Here is a 25,988-nt window from a genome sequence, read left to right as displayed (position 1 = left end):
GATTTTTTTTTCTTTATTTTTTTAGTGGACACCTGGATAAGCAAACAGCATTGGGGAATACAGTTCTACATTATTGCAGTATATATAACAAACCAGAATGTTTGAAGTTGGCTTTGAAGGGGAAGCCAACTTTGCATATAGGTAAGTTCTCTTCACTATTAGTCAATAAAGAGTACTAGAAGTATATATTCTCACACACACACACACACATGTGTATATGTTCGTTTGTTCAAAATCTTAAATCTCCGAAAGTTCACCGATTGCTTTGAAATTTTGACACAACGTTGCATTCGAATATGTGCGTGTTTTTATATACCTACTATTATATAGATGTCACACCTGTGACAGGTAAAAACTCTTTTCTTTCTTTTCCATTTAACCAGACTGAGCCACAGCAACGCATGGCCAGGTACAGCTAGTATATATATGTGTGTGTGTGTATGTGTATATGTATATGTATATGTATGTATGTGTGTTTGTGTGTGTGATATATATATGTATGTTTAAAGTCAATAAGATAAAAACAAAGAACTTTCGTTAACAAAAGCTCAGCAATTAAAAAAGCCTTTTGCCTTACATCCTGGAGTTCTTTGTTTTTATCTTATTGACTTTAAATGTCCATACCTGGGATTCCAATATTCAAAATTATCAAAGACATATATATATATATATATATATATATATATATATATATATATATATATATATATATATATATATATATATATATATATATATATATATATATATATATATATATATATATATATATGTGTGTGTGTGTATATATATATATATATATATATATATATATATATATATATATATATATATATATATATATATATATATATATATATATATATATATATATATATGTATGTATGTATGTATGTATGTATGTATGTATGTATATATGTGTGTGTGTGTGTATATATATATATACACATATATATACATACACACACACACATACATACACGCATACACACACACACTATAATAAAATAGGCACAGTTGACTGGAAGTAATTACCAGTATTTGTCCAGTAATTACCCTAAAAAGCTTTTCCCGAAGTGCAGTCTCCTGATGATTCTTGATTTGCATTTTGTTCATATTTCAGCTAGGCCTTTGATGATTTACCTCAGCTGTCCCTGCTTTTGATGTTAACTTGTTAAAATAAGATGCCATTGATCAAACGGTTGGATAATGAACAGTTCTCAAGTGTTGCCCAACACTCATAAATGAAATATAACACTGAGGGGCCATAATTTGTAATTCTGTTTCCTTGATTCCCGTATCTGGTTTTCTGCACCGGTAACCAAGGAACCCAGATTGTGCCTGCTTGCCATTAAGTCGCTCCATTGCTCACATGGGCCAAAGCAAAACATTATTTTCATTCTGCCGTTTGCCAACTTCAAAAAAATCCTGTATAGTTCTTCTGAAGTGTGGTCTATCTGGCACACACATAAATTTCCATTTGTTCTAATTGCAGCTAGTCCTCAATTTATGACCACAATTCAGCCCAGAATTATGGTTGTAAGTCGTGATGTTCGTTGAGTGAGGTACCCATGTGATCGCTTTGCTTAATGACCCACAATCCCTGTTGGACCTGTTGCGTAGTCTAGTGACCTCATGGGTTGTTAAGCGAAGCATGGGCATGCACAGGAGTGGGGGAGACCCTTGGAAGCTGGACAACAGGCCCCAGCCTGCACTGCAGCACCTCTTCATCTCACATGATCTCCTCTACCCCATGAGGCACTACATGCTCTAATGCCTGTCCCGCTGGGTCTCATACACTTGGGCCTCTCCCCTCCTGGTCGTGCCCCAGTTTACTTACCTTTTCTGGAGGTCATCCCAAAGCGGCTTTTTTCAAGAGGCAACTGGACTTTCTTGTTTTTCTTTGAAGGCGTTTTGCTTCTCGTCCAAGAAGCTTCTTCAGTTCTGACTGGATGGTGGGGAATGGAAGGATTTTTATTCCTTGCAGACAGCTGGTCATTTGCATTCTTTTAGAATGACCAAAAGAAGACTAAAATAGTGCAAATGACCAGCTGTCTGCAAGGAGTATAAATCCTTCCATTCCCCACCACCCAGTCAGAGCTGAAGAAGCTTCTTGGATGAGAAGCGAAACGTCTTCAAAAAACAACAAGTTACCTTATGAAAAAGCGCCTTTGGGACAACCATGATCTCGATGACTGAGAATCTCCATAGACTTTCTGGAGATCACTTCTGGAAAAGAGAAGCAACCAATTCACTGTGCCTCTTTCCTATAGTTTTATATATACTTTACTTATTTGGCCAAGTATCATTAGACAGAGAAGGAATTACTCTCCGGTACAGAAGCACTCAGCGTACTTGCAAAACAACAGATAATAACAATAATATTTATTACTAGCTATACCCGGCCACGCGTTGCTGTGGCTCAGTCTGGTTAAATGGAAAAGAAAGAAAAGAGAAAGCGCACGTTTGTAATATGTTTAATTTCACAATGCTAGCGTGTGTTGCTTTTACGTCCAACAGATGACGCTGTTTTTCCAAAAAAAGCATGTTTTTGCCTGTCACAGGTGTGACATCTATATAATAGTAGGTATATAAAAACGCGCGTGTATTCGAATGCAACGTTGTGTCAAAATTTCAAAGCAATCGGTGAAGAACTTTCGGAGATTTAAGATTTTGAACAAACGAACATTTACATTTTTATTTATATAGATAGGAAGTTAGGATCCTTGGAGAACCATCTTGATCAGAAATTGGGGGAATGTTAAAATGTACCAGCATCTTCTACATTTTAAATGTCATTAAATGGGAAGCTTGTAAGTTGCAAAGCAAAACACCACTTTCAAAAATATTTACTCTAAGTGATAGACAGTCCTCGATTTAGGTAGTCCTCGATTTACGACCAAGATTGAGCCCAAAATTTATGTTGCTATTGAGAAAATTGTTAAGTGAGTCTTGCCCCGTTTTATGAATTTTCTTGACACGGTTGTAACACGGTTGTTAAGCGAATCTGGTTTCCCCATTGGCTTTGCTTGTCTGAAGGTTGCAAAAGGTGATCCCATGACCCCGGGACACTGCAACCGTCATAAACGTGAGTCAGTTGTCAAGCATCCGAATGTAAATCTCATGGGGATGTTGCAGCGGTCGTTAAGTGTGAAAAATGGTGATAAGGCACTTTTTTTTAGTGCCGTTGTCACTTTGAACTGTCGTAAGTCGAGGACTACTTGTATAACTAAAGTCAGACGCCTTTCTCCTCTATAAGAACCATTTGATTTTCTTTGCATCTTTTCTTTTAACGGTTAATGAATTTTTAACTTCATTGCAATGTTTGGAGGTTTAATTTTATCCCGACGTTTTGCAGTAAATCAAGCTGGAGAAACTGCCCTGGACACAGCGAAGAGACTGAAAGCTATCCAGTGTGAAGATTTGGTAAGAAAACAATGCTTTTTTTTTAAATTAGAAGATGGGAAGGGAAAAATTGCCTGAAAGTTTTTCTTTTTCTTTTCTTTTCTTTTCTTTTCTTTTCTTTCTTTTCTTTCTTTTCTTTCTTTTTGCAAGTGTAGAATGGGATGAACTGGCTACAGACAGAGATGCCAGACTGACATTCTGCTCTTTTTCAGCCTTTCTCTATTCCCCCCTAGCCAAAACAAGAATTCCTCATATCAAAGCACGAACTGTGGCGTGAGAAAGTTTATCGTGCTTTATTTCTTAATTTCTTTTATAATCACAAAGGATTTTCGATAAGTCGGACAAAGCCATGCCTTTCAGTGGAGTACAAAATGTCTTTGCTGAGGAGAGAATGTGCTTTTCACAAACACAAAGGATGACACTCCTGAATCACATGTATTTCAGCTTTCCCAGGCCAAAGTGGGGAAACTAAACCCGCACGTGCACGTCGAATACGAGTGGAATCTTCGGCAGGAAGAAATGGATGAAAGCGACGATGATCTGGATGACAAGGTAAAGAAGAATTGGGGGATTACAGGTAGTCCTCGCCTTACAACGGTTCATTTAGTGACCCTTCAAAGCTGCAACGGCCCTGAAAAAAAGTGGCTTATGACCATTTTTCAAACTTATGACCATTGCAGAATCCCTGGGGTCAGGTGATTAAAAATTTGGACACTTGGCAACTGACTCATATTTATGACGGTTGCAGTGTCCCGGGATCTTGTTTTCACTTTTTGCGGCCTTCCAACAAGCAGAGTCAATGGGGAAGACAGATTCACTTACCAACTGTATTACTAACTTAATAAGTGCAGTGATTCACTTAACGACTGTGTCAAGAAAGGTCGTAAAATGGGGCAAAACTCACTCAACAACTGTCTGGCTTAGCAGGAAAAACAAAATGGGATCAATTGTGGCTGTAAGTCGAGGACTGCCTGAGGAAGGCGCCAAAAGCGAATGGTTGATTTACAAACAATGCATTTATTATATCCTGCTATCTATGCATAATTCATTTGGTATAAGATACAAATTTAACCAGTAGTTACCACATTCATGAAAGCAAATTATTAATAGTCCATGCAATAATTTTTGTGGGGGGTGCGGGAGGAGGAGGAGAAGGAGGAATCAAACCTCTATTTTGTCCGACTTTTAATGATTCTGAGCAGTTCCAAGAAGGCTCCACACCCATTTGCACCACTCAGGTGACCTTGAGGACACAGATAAACCTTCAAGTGGCCTCAAGGACTCTCTAAAACAGGAGTGTCAAACTGAATTTCATTGAGGGCCGCATCAGCATTGTGGTTGCCCTCGGGGTGTGTGTGGCCAGGGTGAGTGCGACCTACTGGGTGGGCATGGATGGAGTGGGTGTGGCCTACTGGGTGGGCGTGGCCAGTTCTACATCATTCGCGTCAAAGGTGCCTGTGGGGTCCTGGGCAGGAGTGGGACAGATCTGAGGGTCTCTGGCAGAAGGGGTTGGGACCAGGGCAAGTGCCAAGGCATGGTCCACTGGAGGAGCCTCACTGTTCCTCTCAGGCCACGGGGGGGCTGGATGGTGGTGTGGGCTGCCCGGAGCCCTGGGCAGCAGAGGTCAAACGCCCAGCCTGGCCCTCGAGCACCTGCAGCACCAAGCCGTTTCCAGACGGCCTTGTGGAGCTAAGACTGAGTACGTTTCAGCATAGATGGCCACCACAAAATTGTACATTGGCTCCCGGCCGGCCTGGGCCAGGGCCAAGGCAGCAGGGGCCATTCCCTCACTGTTTCCAGGATGGCTTTGCAGGCCACATGAAACCACTTTGCAGGCCGCATCCAGCCCCCGGGCCTTGTGTTTGACATGTCTGCTCTAAAAGAATGCAAATTCAGTCTGCAAGGAGTATAAATCCTTCCATTCCCCACCATCCAGTCAGAGCTGAAGAAGCTTCTTGGATGAGAAGCGAAATGTCTTCAAAGAAAAATAAGAAAGTCCAGTTGCCTCTTGAAAAAACACCTTTGTGACAACCATGACCTGGATGACTGAGAATCTCCATAGACAGATTCTGAGCGATGTAGCTTCAAAGATACTGGAGTAGGATAGATCTTGATTCATTGCACGTGTTTTCATGTGATGAATGCTCGTTAGCTCCTGAACAAAATACTAATCAGCTATTTAGAGCTTCACTCAATAATTGTTAGGAAACTGCCAGCCAGGTTGGAAGGAGGGAGTCAAGCAAGGGTCTGGCTTGGAGTCCTTGCGCAGCTGCAAGCAGCATAAACTTGACCTTCCCCAAGATCCTTGAAGCCTTATCTGGCCATTCCGGAAGGCAGACAGTCAGACGAGATTCTCATAATATGGATGGTAGTAAAGTTACTGACTTATTCACAAGAAAGTCTAGTTGCTTGCACCTGGCAATAATAAAATATATTTATTTAGAAATCATTTGTTGTTAGTTGCGAAGTCGTGTCCGACCCATCGCGACCCCATGGACCACGTTCCTCAAGGCCTTCCTGTCCTCTACCATCTTCTGGAGTCCATTTAAGCTCACGCCTACTGCTTCAGTGACTCCATCCAGCCACCTCATTCTCTGTCGTCCCCTTCTTCTATTGCCCTCAGTCTTTCCCAGCATTAGGCTCTTCTCCAGTGAGTCCTTCCTTCTCATTAGGTGGCCAAAGTACTTGAGTTTCAACTTCAGAATCTGGCCTTCTAAAGAGCAGTCAGGGTTGATCTCCTCTAGGACTGACCGGTTTGATCTCCTTGCAGTCCAGGGGACTCGCAGGAGTCTTCTCCAGCACCATAGTTCAAAGGCCTCAATTCTTTGGCGCTCAGCCTTTCTTATGGTCCAACTTTCACAGCCATACATTGCAACTGGAAAAACCAGGGCTTTTTTTGTCATAGAACGCCCAGAACGGAGTTCTAGCACCTTTTTTGGATGGAATCTTGTAGGGTAGGCAAGGCAGGTTGTATGACATGTGTGAGTTCCGGCACCTTTTTTTTTTTTTTTTTTTTACAAAAAAAGCACTGGGGAAATCCATGGCCTTTAGAAATCATATGCCCATGTATAATTCTCTAACCTATTTTCTTGCCTCCTCCAGTTCTAAGATTCTCAGGGAGTTTTAAAAAGTTCATCAGCTTTCCATGTGCTCAAAAATGTCTTTTGGGGAGTAGATATCTTTCTCATGAGATGTATAATGCAAAGTTCTGCCCACCATTGAAATAAATAAGGAAACTTTTTAGACAAAACTGAAAAATCACTGTTCATGCCTCAGCAGCTTACCAAACACCTTCATTTCCTGTTCTTCAGCTGGAAAGTTTTGACTTTATTAGTCAAATAGAGAGGGCACCCTTGAAGTAAAAGTGTGATTTTATTTTTTCCCACAGCCTAGTCCGATTAAGAAAGAACGTTCTCCGAGACCGCAGAGTTTTTGTCATTCTTCCAGTATTTCTCCCCAAGACAAAATGGCTCTTCCCGGTCTTGGCACTCCGCGAGACAAACAGAGACTCTCCTATGGCGCCTTCCCACATCAGATTTTTGTGTCTGCCAGCATCGACTCTGCCACTTCGCCAACAACAGTAGACGGGCCTCCGCTTCCTCCAAGAAACGCTGGAAAAGGTATTTGTTCGGCCATCTTGTGAGCGTTGCAGGAACGGGGCTTGATTTATGTTCCCCCTTCCCCCTCAATTCTATAGAGACTTACTGTTTAATTTTAGCTTTCTGGAAGGGGATTTTCAAATGGTGAGGATGAGTAGCAGTTTGCTTCACTAGCTGGGCCTATTTACAGAAGCGCAAAAAACTTCTTTCTCTTTTTATGTATTTTATAAAGCTGAGTAACATTTTGAAAGGGCATTGCAGCGAAGCTATAAATTCCAAAATTTCCGGACAATGACTTATCTAGGCAGGCGTTAGTATTTTGCAATTGTCAGAAAATGAGGCTGAATTTGGCACAGGCAGTCCCTGACTTACAACCAGTTTGTTTAGTGACCATTCCAAGTTACAACAGCACTGAAAAATGTGACTTGTGACCATTTTTCACAGTTAGAACCTTGCTAGCATCCCCATGATCATGTGATCAAAATTTAGAAGCTTAGCAACTGGTTCGTACTTATGACCGTTGCTGTGTCCCAAGGTCACGTGTTCATCTTTTGCGACCATCTGACAAGCAAAGTCAGTGGGGGAGCCGGATTCACTTAACAACCGGGTTACTAACTTGTCAACTGCAGTGACTCACTTAACAACTGTGGCAAGAAAGGTCGTAAAATGGGGCAAAACCTGCTTAACAAATGTCTCATTTAGGAACAGAAATTTTGGGCTCAATTGTGGTCGTAAGTCAAGGACTACCTTGTGGATGGAATGAAGGACAAGGGACACTTAATTCTTTAGTATACTTAGAGCAGGGGTAGGCAACCTTGGCTCTTTTATGACTTGTGGACTTCAACTCCCAGAATTCCTGAGCCAGCATGGCTCAGCTTGGAAACCTCTCCCTTTCTCCTCAGCATGGCTGGCTCAGGAATTCTGGGAGTTGAAGTCCACGAGTCATAAAAGAGCCAAGGTTGTCTACCCCTGGCTTAGAGGAATCATTCTGCTGACACTAAATTCAAGCATTCTTGAAATAAAAATGAATGCTTGTGTTTAGAAACTTTTACACAAATTATTAACAAATATTTCTGAATGTTTTAATTATATCAGGAATGGTCAGGATGTAGTGGTATTTCTGTTTGAAATCTGCTGATTTTCTTACTCAATGGTTTGAAAATCAGAGCATCATCTACTCCATGAAGTTTCTTAAGCAGAGGGTGACACATTTTTATTCCACACTAATCAGTGATTATATTATTGCCATTTTAAAATACAGTTGTTACGATCACCTTAGTTGTAATATATTTTTTAGGAAATTCTATGTAGTATTTTGTTCTTTGTAACTAGCAGATAGTATTCAGTAATTTGAGTGATGTCGTTTTTTAAAAAATAATCCTGTTTTCACTATTATTTTGTAGTATGGAAGATATGGGAATCTTTTCATGCATTATACAGACTGCTTAACAATTATGTATAAATAAGCCACAATTTGTCTTTCCCCTACACACTAAATCTTAGATTCTCGTTTACAAGTGGCAATAACCAGAACTGTACAGTATGCTAAGCAAAATCCAAACAAACCTCCTGATAAATGTGGTGAATGCAAATTATATTTCTAAAGAGGTTTGGATTCAATTGATTTTAAACCAAAAAATGGTTTATGCTATCAATTATCTTCCAAGCTTTACTCAAGTAGATGGTACTCTAGAGAAAAATGGTTTTTTAATTTATGTACTTACAGTACATACCAAATGGGTGCACAGTTGCCTAAATATGCCAAATAATATTAAAATGATAAAATAATTTTAATATGAGTAGAGGAAATATTTTAAAGCTTGAATGTATAAATTCTTTTCAGAGGAAATCTTATTGATTATAGTTAGGCTTAATTGGAGACTGATTGCATCAAATTGCTCTATATATCACTTAATATGAAAAAAGTTAAATTATAATGTTTATGATTGGTTATTTGTAAATACATAAATTCTGAGTCTTCAATGCAAAATCTGAATGCCATTGTGGACAAAAGATGTCAAGATTAGCACAGACCCTGTACTTGGGGAAAGCTTTTATGAAATAAATGATTTTTTAAAAAACTCAATACCTTGCAGTCTAAAGCAAAATGAATCACAATTAGGATGGTGGATATTATGTTTTCTTCTGGTATCAGATCAATTCAATATGAAATTTTAAAACAGTGGAGAATGAAAATAGAATGGAAATCTATTTAGTTTTGAAAATTTAACTTTTTTATAGCAACTACAGATACAATTTCAAAAATATATCAGCTCTTATTTGAAATAAATGTTGGCGAATCTACCATAAAGTAGATAAATTCCTTAGAGAATTGTTAATTAGCATCAAAAGAGGAAGTATGCTTGAACATCAGTGGCACCTAAGTTAAGATTCTCAAAGCCTAAAAATATTCAGTGAACTATTGCGAAGACTATAAACTGAAGGGAGCATTCTCTAATCTTTGACATGTAATAGTATTAGAATGCAGTGATAATAATACTTTACGGATTAGCTGTTAGGCTATATCAGAATATAAAATATAAAACACAGAACAGTAATAATACCATATATTAAAAATAGAATAAAAATACGTAAAAGAAAATGCAAGTCCTATTTCTATGTCACCTCTACAATTTACCACAATCTGTTCTACATATATAATTCTTAAATGTATTGTTTTGTTCAACTGAAAGCCTGTATTATATATAATTTTTGGATTCTGACCACACATGAAATGTGTTGTTTTAATATAAAGATCCCAATAGGCCATACTTTTGTATATGTGTTATGTATTCTGTCTCTGGAGCACAAATATGATACATTCCAAGAACGTTTTTAATGAGATTTTACATATAAGTGAACAGAAGATTGAGGGTTTCCCTCCAGGGTTAGGTTTATTACATATATTTGATAGCAGAACCAAAACTTTTTTTGTAAAATTAAAAAAATCAAATTTTAACAGTCAAATTAATTATTTCTAAAGAGTGGAAATATCAAGGTAATAACTCAAGATACACAATATGATAAGATCTGTTCCATTGTATTGCCTGATAGTTCATTGCTTAATAATGAAAAGTAGCAAATCATTATTTTGTGAGGAAGAGCAGGATTTTATTTATTATAGGAGGTAAGGATCTTCTCAACAAACTTTATCAGAAATTAGGGAAACATTAAACGTTAATTTAATGGGTCGGACACAACTTTGCAACTAACAAGAACAAACGTTAATTACATTTTCAATGTAATTAAATGGAAAGCTTATATGTTGCAAGGCAAAACATCACCTTCAAAAATATTTAAGTAATATTCATAGGTAATACAGGTAGTCCTCAATTTACAACCACAATTGAGCCCAACATTTCTGTTGCTAAGCGAGACATTTGTTAAGTGAGCTTTGCCCCATTTTATGACCTTTCTCACCACAGTTGTTAAGCGAATCACTGCAGTTGTTAAGTCAACAACACTGTTGTTAAATGAATCTGGCTTCTCCATTGACTTTGCTTGTCAGACGGTCGCAAAAGGGGGTCATGTGACCCCAGGACAATTGCAACCGTCATAAATACATGCCAGTTGCCAAGCATTTGAATTTGGATCAGGTGACCATGGAGATGCTGCAACGGTTGTATGAAAAATGGTTGTAAAATCATTTTTTTCAGTGCCGTTGCAATTCTGAACAGTCAATAAATGGACTGTTGTAAGTTGAGGACTCCCTGTATCCCCAAATCTAACCTGGAAGCATTCTTAGAAAATAAAGTGGATACATGATACCAAGCATCTCTTATCAGAGATCACTTAACTTTGCCTAGCAAATTTGAATCCTAGGCTTGGGTTCGAAAGAACTTTTTCGGATACATTTTAGCTAAATGAATCTTTACTGCAAACAAGAACAAAGAACTTTGTTGATTGCCTTTGCACCTGCTCCTATACCCATGCTGATTCGAACCCATAGCTTTTCATCTTTTCCATTAAAGAACCATCTTGGTGGATCTGAAAGTCTACATTAGGTCAACTGTAATCATGTCCAACTATGACAGATACCTAAAAGATATGAATTCCCCCTTGCTTATCAGTTGATATATGCTCTCTCTCTTGAGATAAGATACCATTGGACACAGATTTAATCTAATTTAATTACTTAGATGGCATACATTATCTTGTTTTAAATAAAAATGTTTAATTTACAATGCAAAGAAACTTGTGATTACAATTAATAAACATTCTTGCCTAACCTCACTTACACTTCTTTTTTAGGGTGCTAATCAAGCTTAATAGAATGAAGGGAGATATATGCTGTTTTGCTGCTTAGTATGCACACCATCAACAAATGAATAGTTTGATTAAATCTATTTGATTAATGTATTTGCTTATAATCCTACAGCCAGTTGTTTTCTAGAGGAGTAATGAGTCAGCAAAAATATAAATAAGCTGAAATTAATATAAAAACAGACATCAGACATATAACAGTGTTAAAACGTTTCTATTTTGAGATTAACTTTTGCTAAATTGTTCTATTAAAAGATACGTGATTCAATTCAAATCACGTTCAAGTAGATAAACACATAATCAAGAGTAGTCTATTTCACATTGATAAATCGTCATTCACCTCGGCTTGTTAGTGTTTTGAACGTGAGATCTTTACTACATTAAAACTGTGCTTTTGGCTGTTGACACAATTCTTTTAGATTTAACATTAGATATAATAAGTAAAATTACTGCTTGGATTTATTCATACTAATGTTGATGAATATTTGTATTGGTAAATAGTCAGATCTAGTCTTAATCGTATCTATAAACGGCCAACATTAATGAATGGGATTTACAATAGTAACTTAACTTATTCTATTGATAAGACTCAATATAGTGGAGATTATTTTTGTGGGACATAATCACCTTTTAAATAATAACACTCTTTGCATTAGCTCTATTTCCAAAATTTAATGTTCCGCCCAGAGATGTTATTTTTGTTTAATATTTGTTTTTTCAATGTATGAATATCTATATATTGCACCAGTTATTCTTAAGTACATTCGCTGAAATCATGGATTTAAGTGTAATATAAGGCCGTTGATTTACGAATGAAGGCATATACGTGTCCCTGCATAATGTTGCAGGATCCAATCTGGATCGGTCACCGGGACCAGAGGTTTAGTCTTCCAAGCTTTCAGATTCATGCTGGAGCCCATCCTGAGGGAACTTCTATCTCATCAGAATGTTTCACACATTCTGAAGTTCTCTGAGGAGCATAAATCTGAAAGCTCAGAAAATTAAATCTCTGGTGACCGATCCAAATTGTAGTCAGTGGATTTACTTGGTATTATATGTAAACCTCTCTTCCTGCATCTTAAGTTTCTTTGTGTTGCCTTCTCTTTGAAACTGTGTGTATGTCTCTACATGTGTATCTATTTCTCCAATCACAGTAATTGCTGGAAAAGTTAATAATAGAAAAAGAATTCTGCTAAATTGTCCACTTTTTGTAATGGCCATTGGTTGTTGTTTTTTCCCCAGTCCTTTGCTGTATTTTCCTGTTGTCTGATTTTGAGTTTCCCTTGTGCTGTATTGGTGTTAACCCATCTTTGTGTTGATAAGAAGACATTTGTTTATCTCCACAGGTCCAACGTGCCCTCCTTCAACACTCCCATTAAGCACTCCAGCCTCTAGTGGCAGCTCCACCCTGTCTAAGAAGAAGCCCCCTCCCCCACCCCCTGGACACAAAAGAACCCTATCAGACCCACCCAGCCCACAACCTCATGGGCCCCAGAATAAGGGCCAAATGTCTTGGGGTGAGTTATAATAATATTCATACTGATTTAGTTTCAATGCCTGTAGGGAAAGGATAGGTAAAGCCTGGGGGGTGGAGTCAAGAGAGGAATCAGCCTGGAATCATTACATTCCCACAACTGGTCCAACTCCAGCTCCCCTTTGAATTCCATTAACACTTACCTAATGCCAATTTAGTGCTGTTAATTGACTAAATTCTTGTGTATAGGCACAAGCAATATATCTTGGCATGTGGTCCTGATTCTTTGAGCCTAACAATGCCCTATCCAACCATGGTTAAGGAATTCTCACTATGATTTACTATAGTGGGAGATTAAGTTGCCAGCTTGTAGGGGGGGTCCTGGCCCTAACTGGTGTCCCATCTTATGGTATGGATTTTGGGAAATATGATTTCTGTTGTTGCTTGGTGTGATGTCTTGACAAATCTTACGTTACTGTGTGTCTGGAGCCCTCCTATGTGGAAGAATATAGAAACAAATGCAAAATGGAAAAGGTAAAAAAAAAATGCCTAATATTTGAAAGTTCAAGCCATGGTTGCAATTCTCTGCAACATTAGAACCAACTATGGTTGGTTATGATGTTTTAATTGAGCTGGAACCACTGATTATAAATTAAATGCTCTTGCTGGGATTTTAGAGTTACTCCAAAGTTTTATAGCTCATTGTTTTTTTCTGAAACCTGTGATAGATAGAAAATTATGACCTCCTTATAAAGCCAGGAAGTTTGTTAGAACAGTCTTTGGATCAGGATATATTTTGTGTTGGGAGATGAAGCATCCTAGGAAACCTTTTGAAGCTGTTTATTTATTTATTTAATTTATATACCGCCCTTCTCCCGCAGGACTCAGGGCGGTGCACAGCATGTTAAAACAGATACATATACAATACAAAGATAAATACCTCACTCTTACCATATTAATTTTGTGTTCTGCGGAAAATGGTTTAAAATAGCATTTTATAGTGCTAAAAAAGAGATAATAAAAACAGTATGCTTCGGTTATAGTTTCAGAACATTTCAGAGGCCTGAAACTTTTACTTGATTAAGTTATGATTCTCTGCATTAGGCTATCTGTTTTTAATTTTAGCTCTAAGGATTGTTTGAACTACATACTTTATCGTGAATAGTTTCGAATCCCAACAGCATAAAGATTTATTCTGATTTATGTCCAACATTTTAACAAGTCTAAAGGGCCATTGAAATTTAATAGAAATGGAACATTGATTCAAAACAGAGAGAAAGCTGAAATTTGTAATCAGTGGAGCTATAGATGAGTAGACTTCCTATCAGCTTAAAAATCAAATCTTAATCATTTTATAAGGTTATCAGCAGTTGCTACATATTCAAAGTGTCTTATACATCAGCGCAGGTGACATATAATGATAGCCAAATATATTTTTAGATTTATACAGAATATAGTTCTTTCCGGAAGTGCAGAAACAGCTAAACAGGAACCTGCTCAATTCTATATTGTTTGACTACCAAATTATATTTATTTATACCCCACCTTTATTATTTTTTAAAAAATACCTCAAGATGGCGGACATACCTAACACTCCTCCTCCTATTTTTCCCCACAACAACAATCCTGTGAGGTGGGTTGGGCTAAGAGAGAGTGATTGGCCCAAAGTAACCCGGATAACTTTCATGCCTAAAGTGGAACTAGAATTTTCTGTTTCTGGTGATTGGCTCGGAGCCATCCAGCCAGCTTTCATGGCTAAGGTGGAATTTGAACTCATGGTCTCCCACTTTCTAGCCTGGTGCCTTAACCCCTAGATCAAACCTGAGCGTAATTAAACTGCAGAAGAACAAAAATAAAATTAACTATAAATTACAACACAGCTTTCTGAGTCTGTAGTAGCAGTGACCTGTGAGGGGAAGAATGGTACACACAGATATTGTATTGTGCATTGTATTTGGTGTCAGTGTGTTTGCAGTTTTCATATGATGAATGAGATCACCTGTATTTTGTCTGTTTTTATTACCTCAGTTGTTTGTAATTTGTTTTGAGTATGCTGTGAATTTTAAGTGACCTTGTCATTAAAAATGGAGGAACATGTACAAGATGAGTTTCAAGAGAGTTTGTTAAAAGTTTGTTTTAAGAGGTTCTAGAGAGATTCTTAAAAGTTTATGAACCCTTTTGATTTTGTGCATAATTTCAATATTTGTGCATAAACATGAGCTAAAACGTTGTTCTCCACACGTCCTAAAACTAGATAAAGAGAACACAAATATGTACTTTGGATCACCTTCCCCAATAAATAAATTAAAATATAATGTTTTTAACTGATATAATTTTGTTCTCTTCTTTTAGGGCTTGGGTGGAGAACAGATCAATCTTTAGGTCGTATTCATAGAGAAATATTGAGAATTCAAATGGGTTCACAACCTTTTAAGCACCAGTATATACCTTTCCTATCCCTAATATCCTGGAGTATTCAGCTTTCTTGTCAACATTTATAACTGTTAAGATCACTTTCTTTAATAAGAGTTTCTCTCTGTATCATCTTCTAGTAGTTCCATGCATTTTGACTGGTCTGAATCTCTTGAGATCTCCCTATTCTGATTTCCACTCTTGGCTTTTCAGATTATTAGAGCGTTGATGGAGAAAAGAGTTACAGATTTAGACAGTCTAAATCAGGTTAGGAAGCAGGGAAAATGGCACGCATTTCTAGTACTTCTTCTGGATAATTTGCCTCCAAAAACCATTTTTATGTACAGCATCCAAGGCTAACTCTAAAGCCCACTGGAGTTGGGCAACCTATAAATCAATCAAGTGATCAATCAATCAGAGAACATTTGCTTTGGGGGTCTAGCCATCCTTGGCCAATTCGAAATATATCAGATAGAATCAGATACATTTTTTTCTCTGAAAATTTGAACATGTTGCTTGTAGCAGGTCTAGTGAAACAGAAATAAAGACTTTGTAAATAGAAGGTGATTGGGGTTGTGTAATCTCAGGAGCAGGCATATTTGATTGAAGGAGTTGCCAGTGGGTGCAGTGTATGTGATAGAGATAGAGATACATGCATGCATGCATATGAAAGAGATAGGTAGGTAGGTAGGTAGGTAGATGATAGATAGATAGATAGATAGATAGATAGATAGATAGATAGATAGATAGATAGATAGATAGATAGATAAGATAGATAGATAGATAGATAGATAGATAGATAGATAGATAGATAGATAGATAGATAGATAGATAGATAGATAGATAGATAGATAGATAGATAGATAGATAGATAGATATGAAAGAGATAGATATAGATAGATGAGAGAGAGATAGCTAGATAGGTAGGTAGGTAGGTATGAAAGAGATAGATATAGATAGATATGAAAGAGATAGATAGATAGATAGATAGATAGATAGATAGATAGATAGATAGATAGATAGATAGATAGATAGAGATAGATAGATAGATAGATAGATAGATAGATAGATAGATAGATAGATAGATAGATAGATAGATAGATAGATAGATAGATAGATAGATAGATAGATACCGGTAGATACCGGTAGATACCGGTAGATACCGGTAGATAGATAGATGTGATAGGCAGAGATGATGATGGATATGATATATATTGATGATAGATACACAGATTCTGAGATGCAGTCAGTACTGAATGATGTAGATGAAACTGAGTTTGAGATTAGGTTGAATTGAGTGTTTCATTTTGAATATTCTTTCCTCATTAGCAGTCTGATTTTTATTGTATCAAATTACAGATAGTCCTTGACTTACAACCATTTGTTTAGTGACCGTCTGAATTTACAGCGGCACTGAAAAAAGTGACTTATGACTGTTTTTCACACTTACGACTGTTGTAGCATCCCCATGGTCACATGATCAAAATTTGGACACTTGGCCAACAGTTCATATTTATGGCAGTTGCCGTGTCCCTAGGTCACACACTCACCTTTTGTGACCTTCTAACAAGCAAAGTCCATGGGGAAGCCAGGTTCACTTAACAGCTGGGCTATTAAGTTAGCAACTGCAATAATTCACTTAACAATTGTGACAAGAAAAGTTGTAAAATGGGCCAAAACTCCCTTAACTGTCTTACTTGACAACATAAATTTTGGGTTTAATTGTGGTCATAAGTCAAGGATTTACCTGTAACGTTTTGGAAAGCCTTGCATCTTTCACTTAAATCATTATACATAAGAATACATGAGAAAAAATAGATTTAAATATTTAAATGTAATTAACTTTGAGAAAATCTTAACCAGTAAAAATGTTTAGAACATTGTGGGAAAAACAAATGTAAACAAGAACTGTAAACAGGATCTATGATGAGACAACCAGAATGACTGGATAGCAAAGGAATATTATATTGATGTGATTATTACTTGTAGAAATATTAGAAAACGTTTACACTTAATTATCATTCATTAAAACAACAAGAATTGTATTTTAAAAAAAAGAATATACGTCCAAATCTTTATACCATTTCTATGACGGATTCTAATCATTTAATGTCGTGGCTGCTACTTTAAAATTTTTAATGTTCAATATTCTTACTTTTAGGTAATGATCTTGGTCCCCCAGCCACCAAGACTGCAAACAAATTTGAAGGGATGTCTCAACAGTCAGGGTGAGATATTTATATGTTGATGTTATTTTATATATTTACTGTCATCACACAAGAATGTGAAAGTAGATATGATTTTTATGGTGTAGAGCAGTGGTTCTCAACCTTTTTAATGCTGCGACTCCAACCGGTCGTAAGTCGAGGACTAAACCGGTCGTAAGTCGAGGACTACCCAGCCGGTCATAGGTCGAGGACTTTCCCTGCCCGGGAGCGCCGCGCATGCGTGGTTCCGCCCCCTGCGCCGGCCGAGGCGTAGCTGGCAAGCGGCAGAGACGGAGCAGGCCGACCACCAGCTGGCCCAGCCCAAGGGAGGTAAGGCACCCGCTGGAAAAGGGGGAAAAAAATGGCGGACAAAAAAAATGGCAGACAGTCTTGCTTGGCGACCCCCGTGAAATGGTCGATCGACCCCAAATGGGGTCCCGACCCACAGGTTGAGAACCACTGGTGTAGAGGATTTCACACACACACACACACACACACACACACACATCTGCATTCATATCTCTTTTTCTTAGCTTCTTCTAGTGTTTGCACAGTTTGCGTTCAACTCGACTTAACAACCATTCGTTTAATAACGTCTCACAGTTACGATGGCCTCGGAAAAAGTGACTTACGACCCATTCTTGAGTTTACAATTGTACCATCCCCACAGTCACAGGGTCACAATTCGAGCACTCGGCAACCAATTCACATTTACGAAGGTTGCAGTGCCTTCGCAATTTGTGATTTTCCTTAACTGGCTTCCGACAAGTCCATCAAGGAAGATGGATTCGCTTACCGACCACATGGTTTGCTTGTGAGCGTGGTTAAAAATGACAATAAACGCCTCTGTAAGGTGTCCAGTTCTGAAAATGTTCGGGTCGGCAATGCTGATGGACGCCTCTGTCCTAAATACGAGGCTTTTTTTTTAAATTATAGAATTGAACCTCTTGTGTCTTTCTTCATCAGTGCCGGGACTGCTAAGACTGCCTTGGGGCCCCGGGTGCTTCCAAAACTACCTCAAAAAGGTAAGGATGTTAATGAAAAAAGCAAAGCAGGGTCAGGCAAGGGTAGTCTTGGAATGGGAAACCGCAAGAATATCCCAGGGCTGTACGTTAGATGAGGAGAAAAGAAAAATGAAAGAACTTCATTATTATTATTATTATTATTATTATTATTATTATTATTATTATTATTATTAAGAGCTGTCAAGATTGACTCAGGGGGGATTTTATGTGAGCATGTAATATGCTGAGTGGCTTTCACTTCAAAAAAAAAACAAAAAACAAACCAACCCCTGGACAATCTAAGCTAGGATAGTGAATGAAGGTAGGAGACCTGTAAAGTCTGCCTTTGATGTAGTCAAATTATGGGGAGCAGATTCCATGAATTTTTATTTCAAACAATCTTTCAATGCAATTCTCTCTCTCTGTCTCTCTCTCTTTGTGTGTGTGTGTGTGTGTGTGTGTGTGAGAGAGAGAGAGAGAGAGAGAGAGAGAGAGAGAGAGAGAGAGAGAGAGTTTGTGTGAGTGTGTTGTTAGTTGTGAAGTGTCCGACCCCATGGACCACATTCCTCTAGGCCTTCCTGTCCTCTACCATCTTCTGGAGTCCATTTAAGTTCATGCCTACTGCTTCAGTGACTCCATCCAGCCACCTCATTCTCTGTAGTCCCCTTCTTCTATTGCCCTCCATCTTTCCCAGCATTAGGCTCTTCTCCAGTGAGTCCTTCCTTCTCATTAGGTGGCCAAAGTACTTGAGTTTCAACTTCAGGATCTGGCCTTCTAAGGAGCAGTCAGGGTTGATCTCTTCTAGGACTGACCGGTTTGATTGCCTTGCAGTCCAGGGGACTCGCAGGAGTCTTCTCCAGCACCAGAGTTCAAAGGCCTCAATTCTTTGGCGCTCAGCCTTTCTTATGGTTCAACTTTGACATCCATACATTGCAGCTGGGAAAACAATGGCCTTGACTATACGTACTTTTGTTGGCAGGGTGATGTCTCTGCTTTTCAGTATGCTGTCTATATTTGCCATAGCTTTCCTCCCCAGGAGCAAGCGTCTTTTAATTTCTTGGCTGCAGTTCCCATCTGCGGTGATCTTGGAGCCCAGGAAGATAAAATCTGTCACTACCTCCATTTCTTCCCCATCTATTTGCCAGGAATTGAGAGGGGTGTGTGTGTGTGTGTGCGCGCGCACGCACATACATACATACATATATACTTACATACATACATATAATATGTGCAGAATTGCATTGATAGTTTGAAATAAAAACTCATGGAATCTGCTCTCCATAATTCAACTTCTTTAAAAGAGCCAGTAGGCAGGAATGCAACTAGTAGACTTTTGCCTTAAATTCTCTTTACATTCTCTCTTTAAATTCTCTCAGCTCAGAGACTAAAAGTTTCATGCGATCAAGGCTCAGTTTAAGGGTGACTGCTAACGATCCGTTTTAAAACGTTCTTTTTTTACCATCTTCTTTACCTTTCCTTGTTTTGGGTTGGTTAAATTGTTTTGTATTTTGTATTTGTAAATTGTAACCCTCTCTCTGTTTTTCCCAGAGATGCTTTTTCCAAAAGGCAACTGAACTTTGTTTTTCTTGTTTTTCTTTGAAAAGGGGACGCTTCTCATACAAGAAACCTCTTCAGTTTCTATGAAGTTTCTAGGATGAGAAGCAAAATGTTTTCAAAGAAAAAAAATAATAAGAAAATCCAGCTGCCTTTTGGGAGAAAAACACCTTTGGGACAGCCATGACCTGGATGTTTGAGAATCTCCATAGACCTTTCTCTCTTTTTATACACCTAGGCAAGAAAAATAAAATAAAAATAAAAGATTGTGCTATAGAAAAAGAAAGAGTAAACGAAAGAACCACAGGTGTTCATTCCCCCCCCTCCCCCTGTATATATTGCATTTGGGCTTTTGAGATTGCACGTTTATCATTTCTTCTGCTGCTGTCAGTGGGTCCCAATATAAATTAGTATATTGTGCTCAATAAAGTGGCAGTGGTAAAATTGCAATGGAGACAGATGGGATTTGTTTTCAGGAAAACAGGGAAGGGAAAGAAAAAGGCTGCATCTGAAATCCTCTCACTGTTTTTGCTTTCTCTTTCAGTGGCATTACGAAAAATAGAAACCATTCATCTCCCTTCGCTCGATAAATCCAGCCACCAATCTGAAACCTTTCAAAAGTCCGCTTCTCTGTGTATCGATCTGCCCCAGAAACCCCAGCCTGCAGATTTAGCCCCCAAACCAGGAGAATTACCCCCCAAACCCCAACTGGGCGACCTGCCTCCCAAACCCCAACTAGCAGACTTACCTCCAAAGCCCCAAATGAAGGATCTCCCTCCAAAACCACAACTAGGAGAAGCTTTGGCAAAATCTCCTGGTGGGGAGATATCCCCCAGATCCCAGCCCTCTGAGGCCAATCAGAAATCGCCCAATATGGATCTTTCCCCAAAGATACAGTTGAAAGAGATTGTCCAGAAACAAGCATCGGAAGAGTCTGGAGATACAACTCCTGGATCAGCAGAAACCCCCGTGCCACTCCCTAGAAAAATTAACATGGTAGGTCGATAGCTTCTTGTTTCCGATGTTATGGCCCATACTGTTGTGCTGATGCTGATGGATGATGGATGATAAGGTCCATTTAGTCATGCCCAACTCTTGGTGATTCTGTGGGCTAGATCAGGGGTAGGCAATGAGGAGGTGATAAGCCGCCTGGGAAAGCCAAGGGAAATCATCAAAACAATTAAAAAACGAAAGTTAGAATATTTCAGACATGTGATGCGACACCCAGAAAAATACGGCATACTCCATTTAATCCTCCAGGGAAAGATTGAAGGCAAACGAGGTCCAGGCAGAAGAAGAACATCGTGGCTTCAAAATCTAAGGGACTGGTTTGGACAAAACTCAGCAGCACTTTTTCGTGCGGCTGCTGATAAAAACAGGACCACCAACATGATCGCCAACGTCCGATAATGGATATGGCACAAGAAGAAGAAGGCAACCTTGGCTCTTTTATGACTCGTGGACTTCAGCTCCCAGAATTCCTGAGTCAGCTATGCTGGCTCAGGAATTCTGGGAGTCATAAAAGAGCCAAGGTTGCCTATCCCAGGCTAGATCTTTCCATGTCTTTCAGTCTTGCACTAATTCCTTGAGTTGTTCTATCCTCTGGCCGGTGTCAGCTTTGATGGTGCCATACAGCTAGTCTTTGACTTACAAGCTTCCATTTAGTGACCATTACAAGTTACAACAGCCCTGAAAAAAATGACTTATGACCATTTTCCAGACTTACAACCATTGTAGCACCCCCGTGGCCGAGGAAATCAAAATTCGGACACTTGGAAACCAGCTCGTACTTATGACAGTTGCAGTGTCCCGGGGTCATGTCACCTTCTGACAAACAAAGTGTCCCCCTTTTGTCACCTTCTGACAAACAAAGTCAATGGAGAAACCAGATTCACTTAACAACCCTGTCACTGCAGTGATTCACTTAACGAAGGGCCGTAAAAATGGGAAACTGTCTCACTTAGCAACAGAAGTTTTGGACTCCATTGTGGTCATAAGGCGAGGACTACCTGTAATCATAAAACAAAGAGGCAAGCAGATGCTTAGCAGGACTAATTATTCTCCAGATCTGTATATCTCCAGGCACAAGTATGTTGATTGGTTTAACAGAATTATTGACATTTCTTGAATTCAGCGTTTCAGAAATACGTCTGCGCGTGATAAATTATACCTATAAAATGTAGTGGCGTTGAGAGCAGGAAATCTTTAGGTTTCTAGATGGTCAGTAAAACGAGGATTATTATGCATTATCCCTGTTCTGAAAGAGACAATTGCATCATCAAGTGGAAAGATTTTGCCAACTCCTTACTCACAAGCGGACCGGCCTCATCTCTGTGGCCTAGAAATCTGCCCTAGATTTTCTGACTGAATCTGAACAGGCTCATTGGCTCATAGACAGTCGGGTCGATGGCAGTGTGCCACGGCCAGCTCGCCGTGGGACAAGACTTATACTGATATCAAAGAAATGGTAGAATAGAACCATTCAAAAAAGGATGCAAAAAGAGGGACAGGATGAAATGTGAAGGGCAAAAATTAAAATATTTTTTTTATTTATTTTAAATAATTAAACAGAACTGTTGAATTGTCCCACAGAGTAGTCCTGCCGTGCGTTGGCCCTGGCGAGTTGTCCCACGGCACGTTGGCTGTGGTGTGTTGTCCCGTGGCGAGTTGTCCTGTGGCACGTTGGCCATGGCGAGTTTTCCAGTGGTGAGTTGTCCCCTGATGCATTGGCCCTGGCAAGTTGTCCCGTGGCATATCGTCCCATGACATGTGTCCCATGGTAAGCTGTCCCATGATGCATTGGCTGTGATGTGTTGTCCCGTCGCAAGTTGTCCCGTGCTGTGTTGGCTGTGGTGAGTTGTCCTGCAGCATTTTAGCCGTGGTATGTCCCATGGTGAGTTGTCCCATGGTGCGTGGCCATCGTGTGTTGTCCCTTAGTGCGCTGTACCATAGCGCATTGGCCATGGTGAGTTGTCCTGTGGCACGTGTCCCATGGCGTGTTGTCCCGTGGCACATTGGCTGTAACATGTCCCATGGCATGTTATCCCGTGGTGAGTTATCCCGTGGCGAGTTGTCCCACGTCGGGTGGTGAGTTGTCCCGCAGTGTGTTGTCCATGGCAAGTTATCCCGTGGCACATTGTCCATGGCATGTTGTCCTGTGGCACATTGGCTGTGACATGTCCCATGGCATGTTATCCCGTGGCGAGTTGTCCCGTGATGAGTTGTCCCACATCCCATGGTGAGTTGTCTCGCAGCGTATTGTCCATGGCGAGTTGTCCCGTGGCACATTGTTCATGGCGAGTTGTCCCGTGGCACATTGGCTGTGACATGTCCCATGGCATGTTATCCCGTGGCGAGTTGTCCCACGTCCCATGGTGGGTTGTCCCATAGCGTGTTGTCCATGGCAAGTTGTCCCGTGGCACATTGTCCATGGTATGTTGTCCTGTGGCGAGTTGCTTTGTGGTGCATTGGCCGCGAGTTGGCTATGGTGAGTTCTTCCGTGGCGCGTTGGCATGGCGAGTTCTTCTGTGGCGTGTTGGCTGTGGCAAGTTGTCCCATTCCGCTTACAATTAGCAACCTAAAGGATGACCATCTTTTTTCCATCTTATCTAAAATGGTTTGTTTGTGTTCTTCAGGGAAAGAATAAAGTCAGGAGGGTGAAGACAATCTACGATTGCCAGGCGGATAACGACGACGAGCTTACATTTGTAGAGGGCGAAATTATTATCGTCACAGGAGAGGAGGATCAAGAGTGGTGGGTAGGTATTTTTCTACTTTTTAACAGTTAAATAAAACAAAGGATATTGTGCATATCAGTATGCAGGTCATCCTCACTTAACAGCAGCAATTGGGAGAAGAATTTCCATCGCTAAGCAACCTGGCCATAAAGCGTAACAATCACACAATTACATTGTTTTGCGATGAACATTCCAGCACTTTCGGCTGCTGTTGTTAAGTAAACCACGGTGGGTCGTTAAGGGAGGATGTCACATGATCACCATTTTTTTACCTCCTGCCAGTTTCCCTATTGATATAATAATAATAATAATAATAATAATAGTAGTAGTAGTAGTAGTAGTAGTAGTAGTAGTAGTAGTAATAATAATAATAATAATAATAATAATAATAATAATAATAATAATAATAATAATAATAATAAAGTTGGAAGGGACCTTGGAGGTCATCGAGTCCAACCCCCTGCTCAGGCAGGAAACCCTATACCATTTCAGACAAATGGCTGCCCAGCCTCTTCTTAAAAACTTCCAGTGTTGGAGCATTCACCGCTTCTGGAGGCAGGTTGTTCCACTGGTTAATTTCCCAAGCTTCTTGCGTTGTTTTCCCCTGGAGGATTCTCATCCATGGAATCCTTCCCAAGCCCTCTCTAAGTTTATTGAAATTAGCTCTCTTGAAGTCCAAGACTCTAGTTTGACTGTGTTCTATTGCTTGTGCTTCCATAATGTTGAATTCCAATATTGCATGGTCACTACCTCCCAGGATTCCTGTGGCTTCAACACCTTCTATCATTTCATCTCTGTTAGTGAGAATTAGGTCCAAAATGGCTAATCCCCTAGTTCCCTTCTCTACTTTCTGGGAGACAAAGTTGTCTGCTAGGTTTGCATGATTGCTTCTGGAAAAAGAAATCTAGGGGTTTTGCACATAGCCCCTGGAAATTTAACACGAGCCCCATTATTAATTCAATTTGTAAGGTTTATTATGTTTGCCGAGCCTTGTAAGTTCACTTTTGACCGCTGCCTCGCTTAGCGACAGAAATGGACTCAGTTGGGGTCGTAAGGCGAGGACTACCTGCTCACACGGTGGAGGCCTCCTGCCAAAGGATGCCTGACAGACAGCTTGTTCTTCTTTGCAGATCGGCCATATTGAAGGGAAGCCAGAACGGAAAGGGGTCTTCCCCGTCTCCTTCGTCCACATTTTATCAGACTAAATCCAACCGGAAACTTGAGTATTGCACATTTGTTCCTGCAAGTCAGGCTTTAAGCACGAAGCAAAACAGCTGCTGCATCCCTGTAATTCTGTGCATAATTGTGGATATTGATGTATATATATATAACTGCTGTTAACAAGACAAGCACTCGGTCCTGCCCCCGTACGAGGGACTCACACACCTGTATTGTACATAGAAGGCGTTCCTTTGCCATTGCCAGTATTATGGTCATTGTTGAAGCTGGCATGCCTTACTGGGTTGCTCAAGCCATTACTTGGCATCAAGCACTTAAATTCTTTTTTTTTTTTGTCTGTGTGTTATGAACTGCCAGCTTTCTAAATGAACTGTTAGTTCCCATTCAGTCCTATTCAGCTGTGCAGAATTTACCATTCCTAGTAATACTTCAGTATTCTCAAAGTAGATAGCTAGCAGCGTTTCCACCTTTCCCCTCCCCAAAGGAACAGCTGATGTCAGTTGGCAAATCCCCCTTCCTTGGTGTCCGGTGTATCCCATCCATCCCAACAAACGAAAATATGCACTAACGCTACAGGTAAAACCAGTAGAATTGTTGTGGTGCATTAAACCACATGTTCATGTTTGTATTCTGTAACTGCAGTCTCTTCCCGTGCTCTTTTACCTCACTGGGCTCCATCTCAGAAGTCTTTAATAAAAATTATTCAGCCTCGCAAAGAAACCCACAAGAGGTTCCTGGCTGGAGCTTTTCTTTCAGGATCTCAGTGTAAAGTACATTCCTACGCGCATGGCTTCTTCACGTTTCTGCTTATAGTCTCTGTTCAAGCAAGAACTTAAGTGACATTTGTCAGCTTGTCATTCATTTTTCAAATAGGGTAGCTTCGGGGTGATCTCCTTACCATCCAGATCAAAAATATCAACAGTATTTGTTGGCCGTCTCAATTCGTTCACTGAGCTATTGGGGGATCTCAACCTTCATTCCACCTAAGCCATATTCAGTCACAATATTGCTATTGTATTACTGCCTGGAGAACTCAAAATTGTTAGCGAAACCATTAAAAAATATCCTTTCCTGAAAAATAGCTGCTGTTAGAGAAGCCACAAGAACATCTGGAAGTAGTTTGCTTTCCTAAACTGAACAATGCCGAGTCTGGC

At 39.6% G+C, this 25,988-nt stretch overlaps 1 protein-coding gene across 1 annotated transcript in view; it reads left to right on the top strand.

Moving 5' to 3' along the window:
• Window positions 1-25,533, top strand: part of ASAP1 (ArfGAP with SH3 domain, ankyrin repeat and PH domain 1) — a 143,825-nt gene extending 118,292 nt beyond the window's left edge. Inside the window, exons 22-30 of the mRNA XM_015811829.2 lie at window positions 3,359-3,426; window positions 3,850-3,957; window positions 6,794-7,025; window positions 12,614-12,784; window positions 17,315-17,381; window positions 18,327-18,385; window positions 20,463-20,914; window positions 23,554-23,676; window positions 24,786-25,533. Coding sequence (XP_015667315.1) covers window positions 3,359-3,426; window positions 3,850-3,957; window positions 6,794-7,025; window positions 12,614-12,784; window positions 17,315-17,381; window positions 18,327-18,385; window positions 20,463-20,914; window positions 23,554-23,676; window positions 24,786-24,860 — 1,355 coding nt within the window. The 3' untranslated portion in view covers window positions 24,861-25,533. The remainder of the gene's footprint in view (window positions 1-3,358; window positions 3,427-3,849; window positions 3,958-6,793; window positions 7,026-12,613; window positions 12,785-17,314; window positions 17,382-18,326; window positions 18,386-20,462; window positions 20,915-23,553; window positions 23,677-24,785) is intronic.
• Window positions 25,534-25,988: the final 455 nt, after the last annotated feature.

The sequence above is a fragment of the Protobothrops mucrosquamatus genome, unplaced genomic scaffold (genome assembly GCF_001527695.2).
Source record: "Protobothrops mucrosquamatus isolate PMUCROS unplaced genomic scaffold, P.Mucros_1.0 scaffold_53, whole genome shotgun sequence".
Classification (NCBI taxonomy): domain Eukaryota; kingdom Metazoa; phylum Chordata; class Lepidosauria; order Squamata; family Viperidae; genus Protobothrops; species Protobothrops mucrosquamatus.
This window is presented reverse-complemented; position numbering and strand designations above follow the sequence as displayed.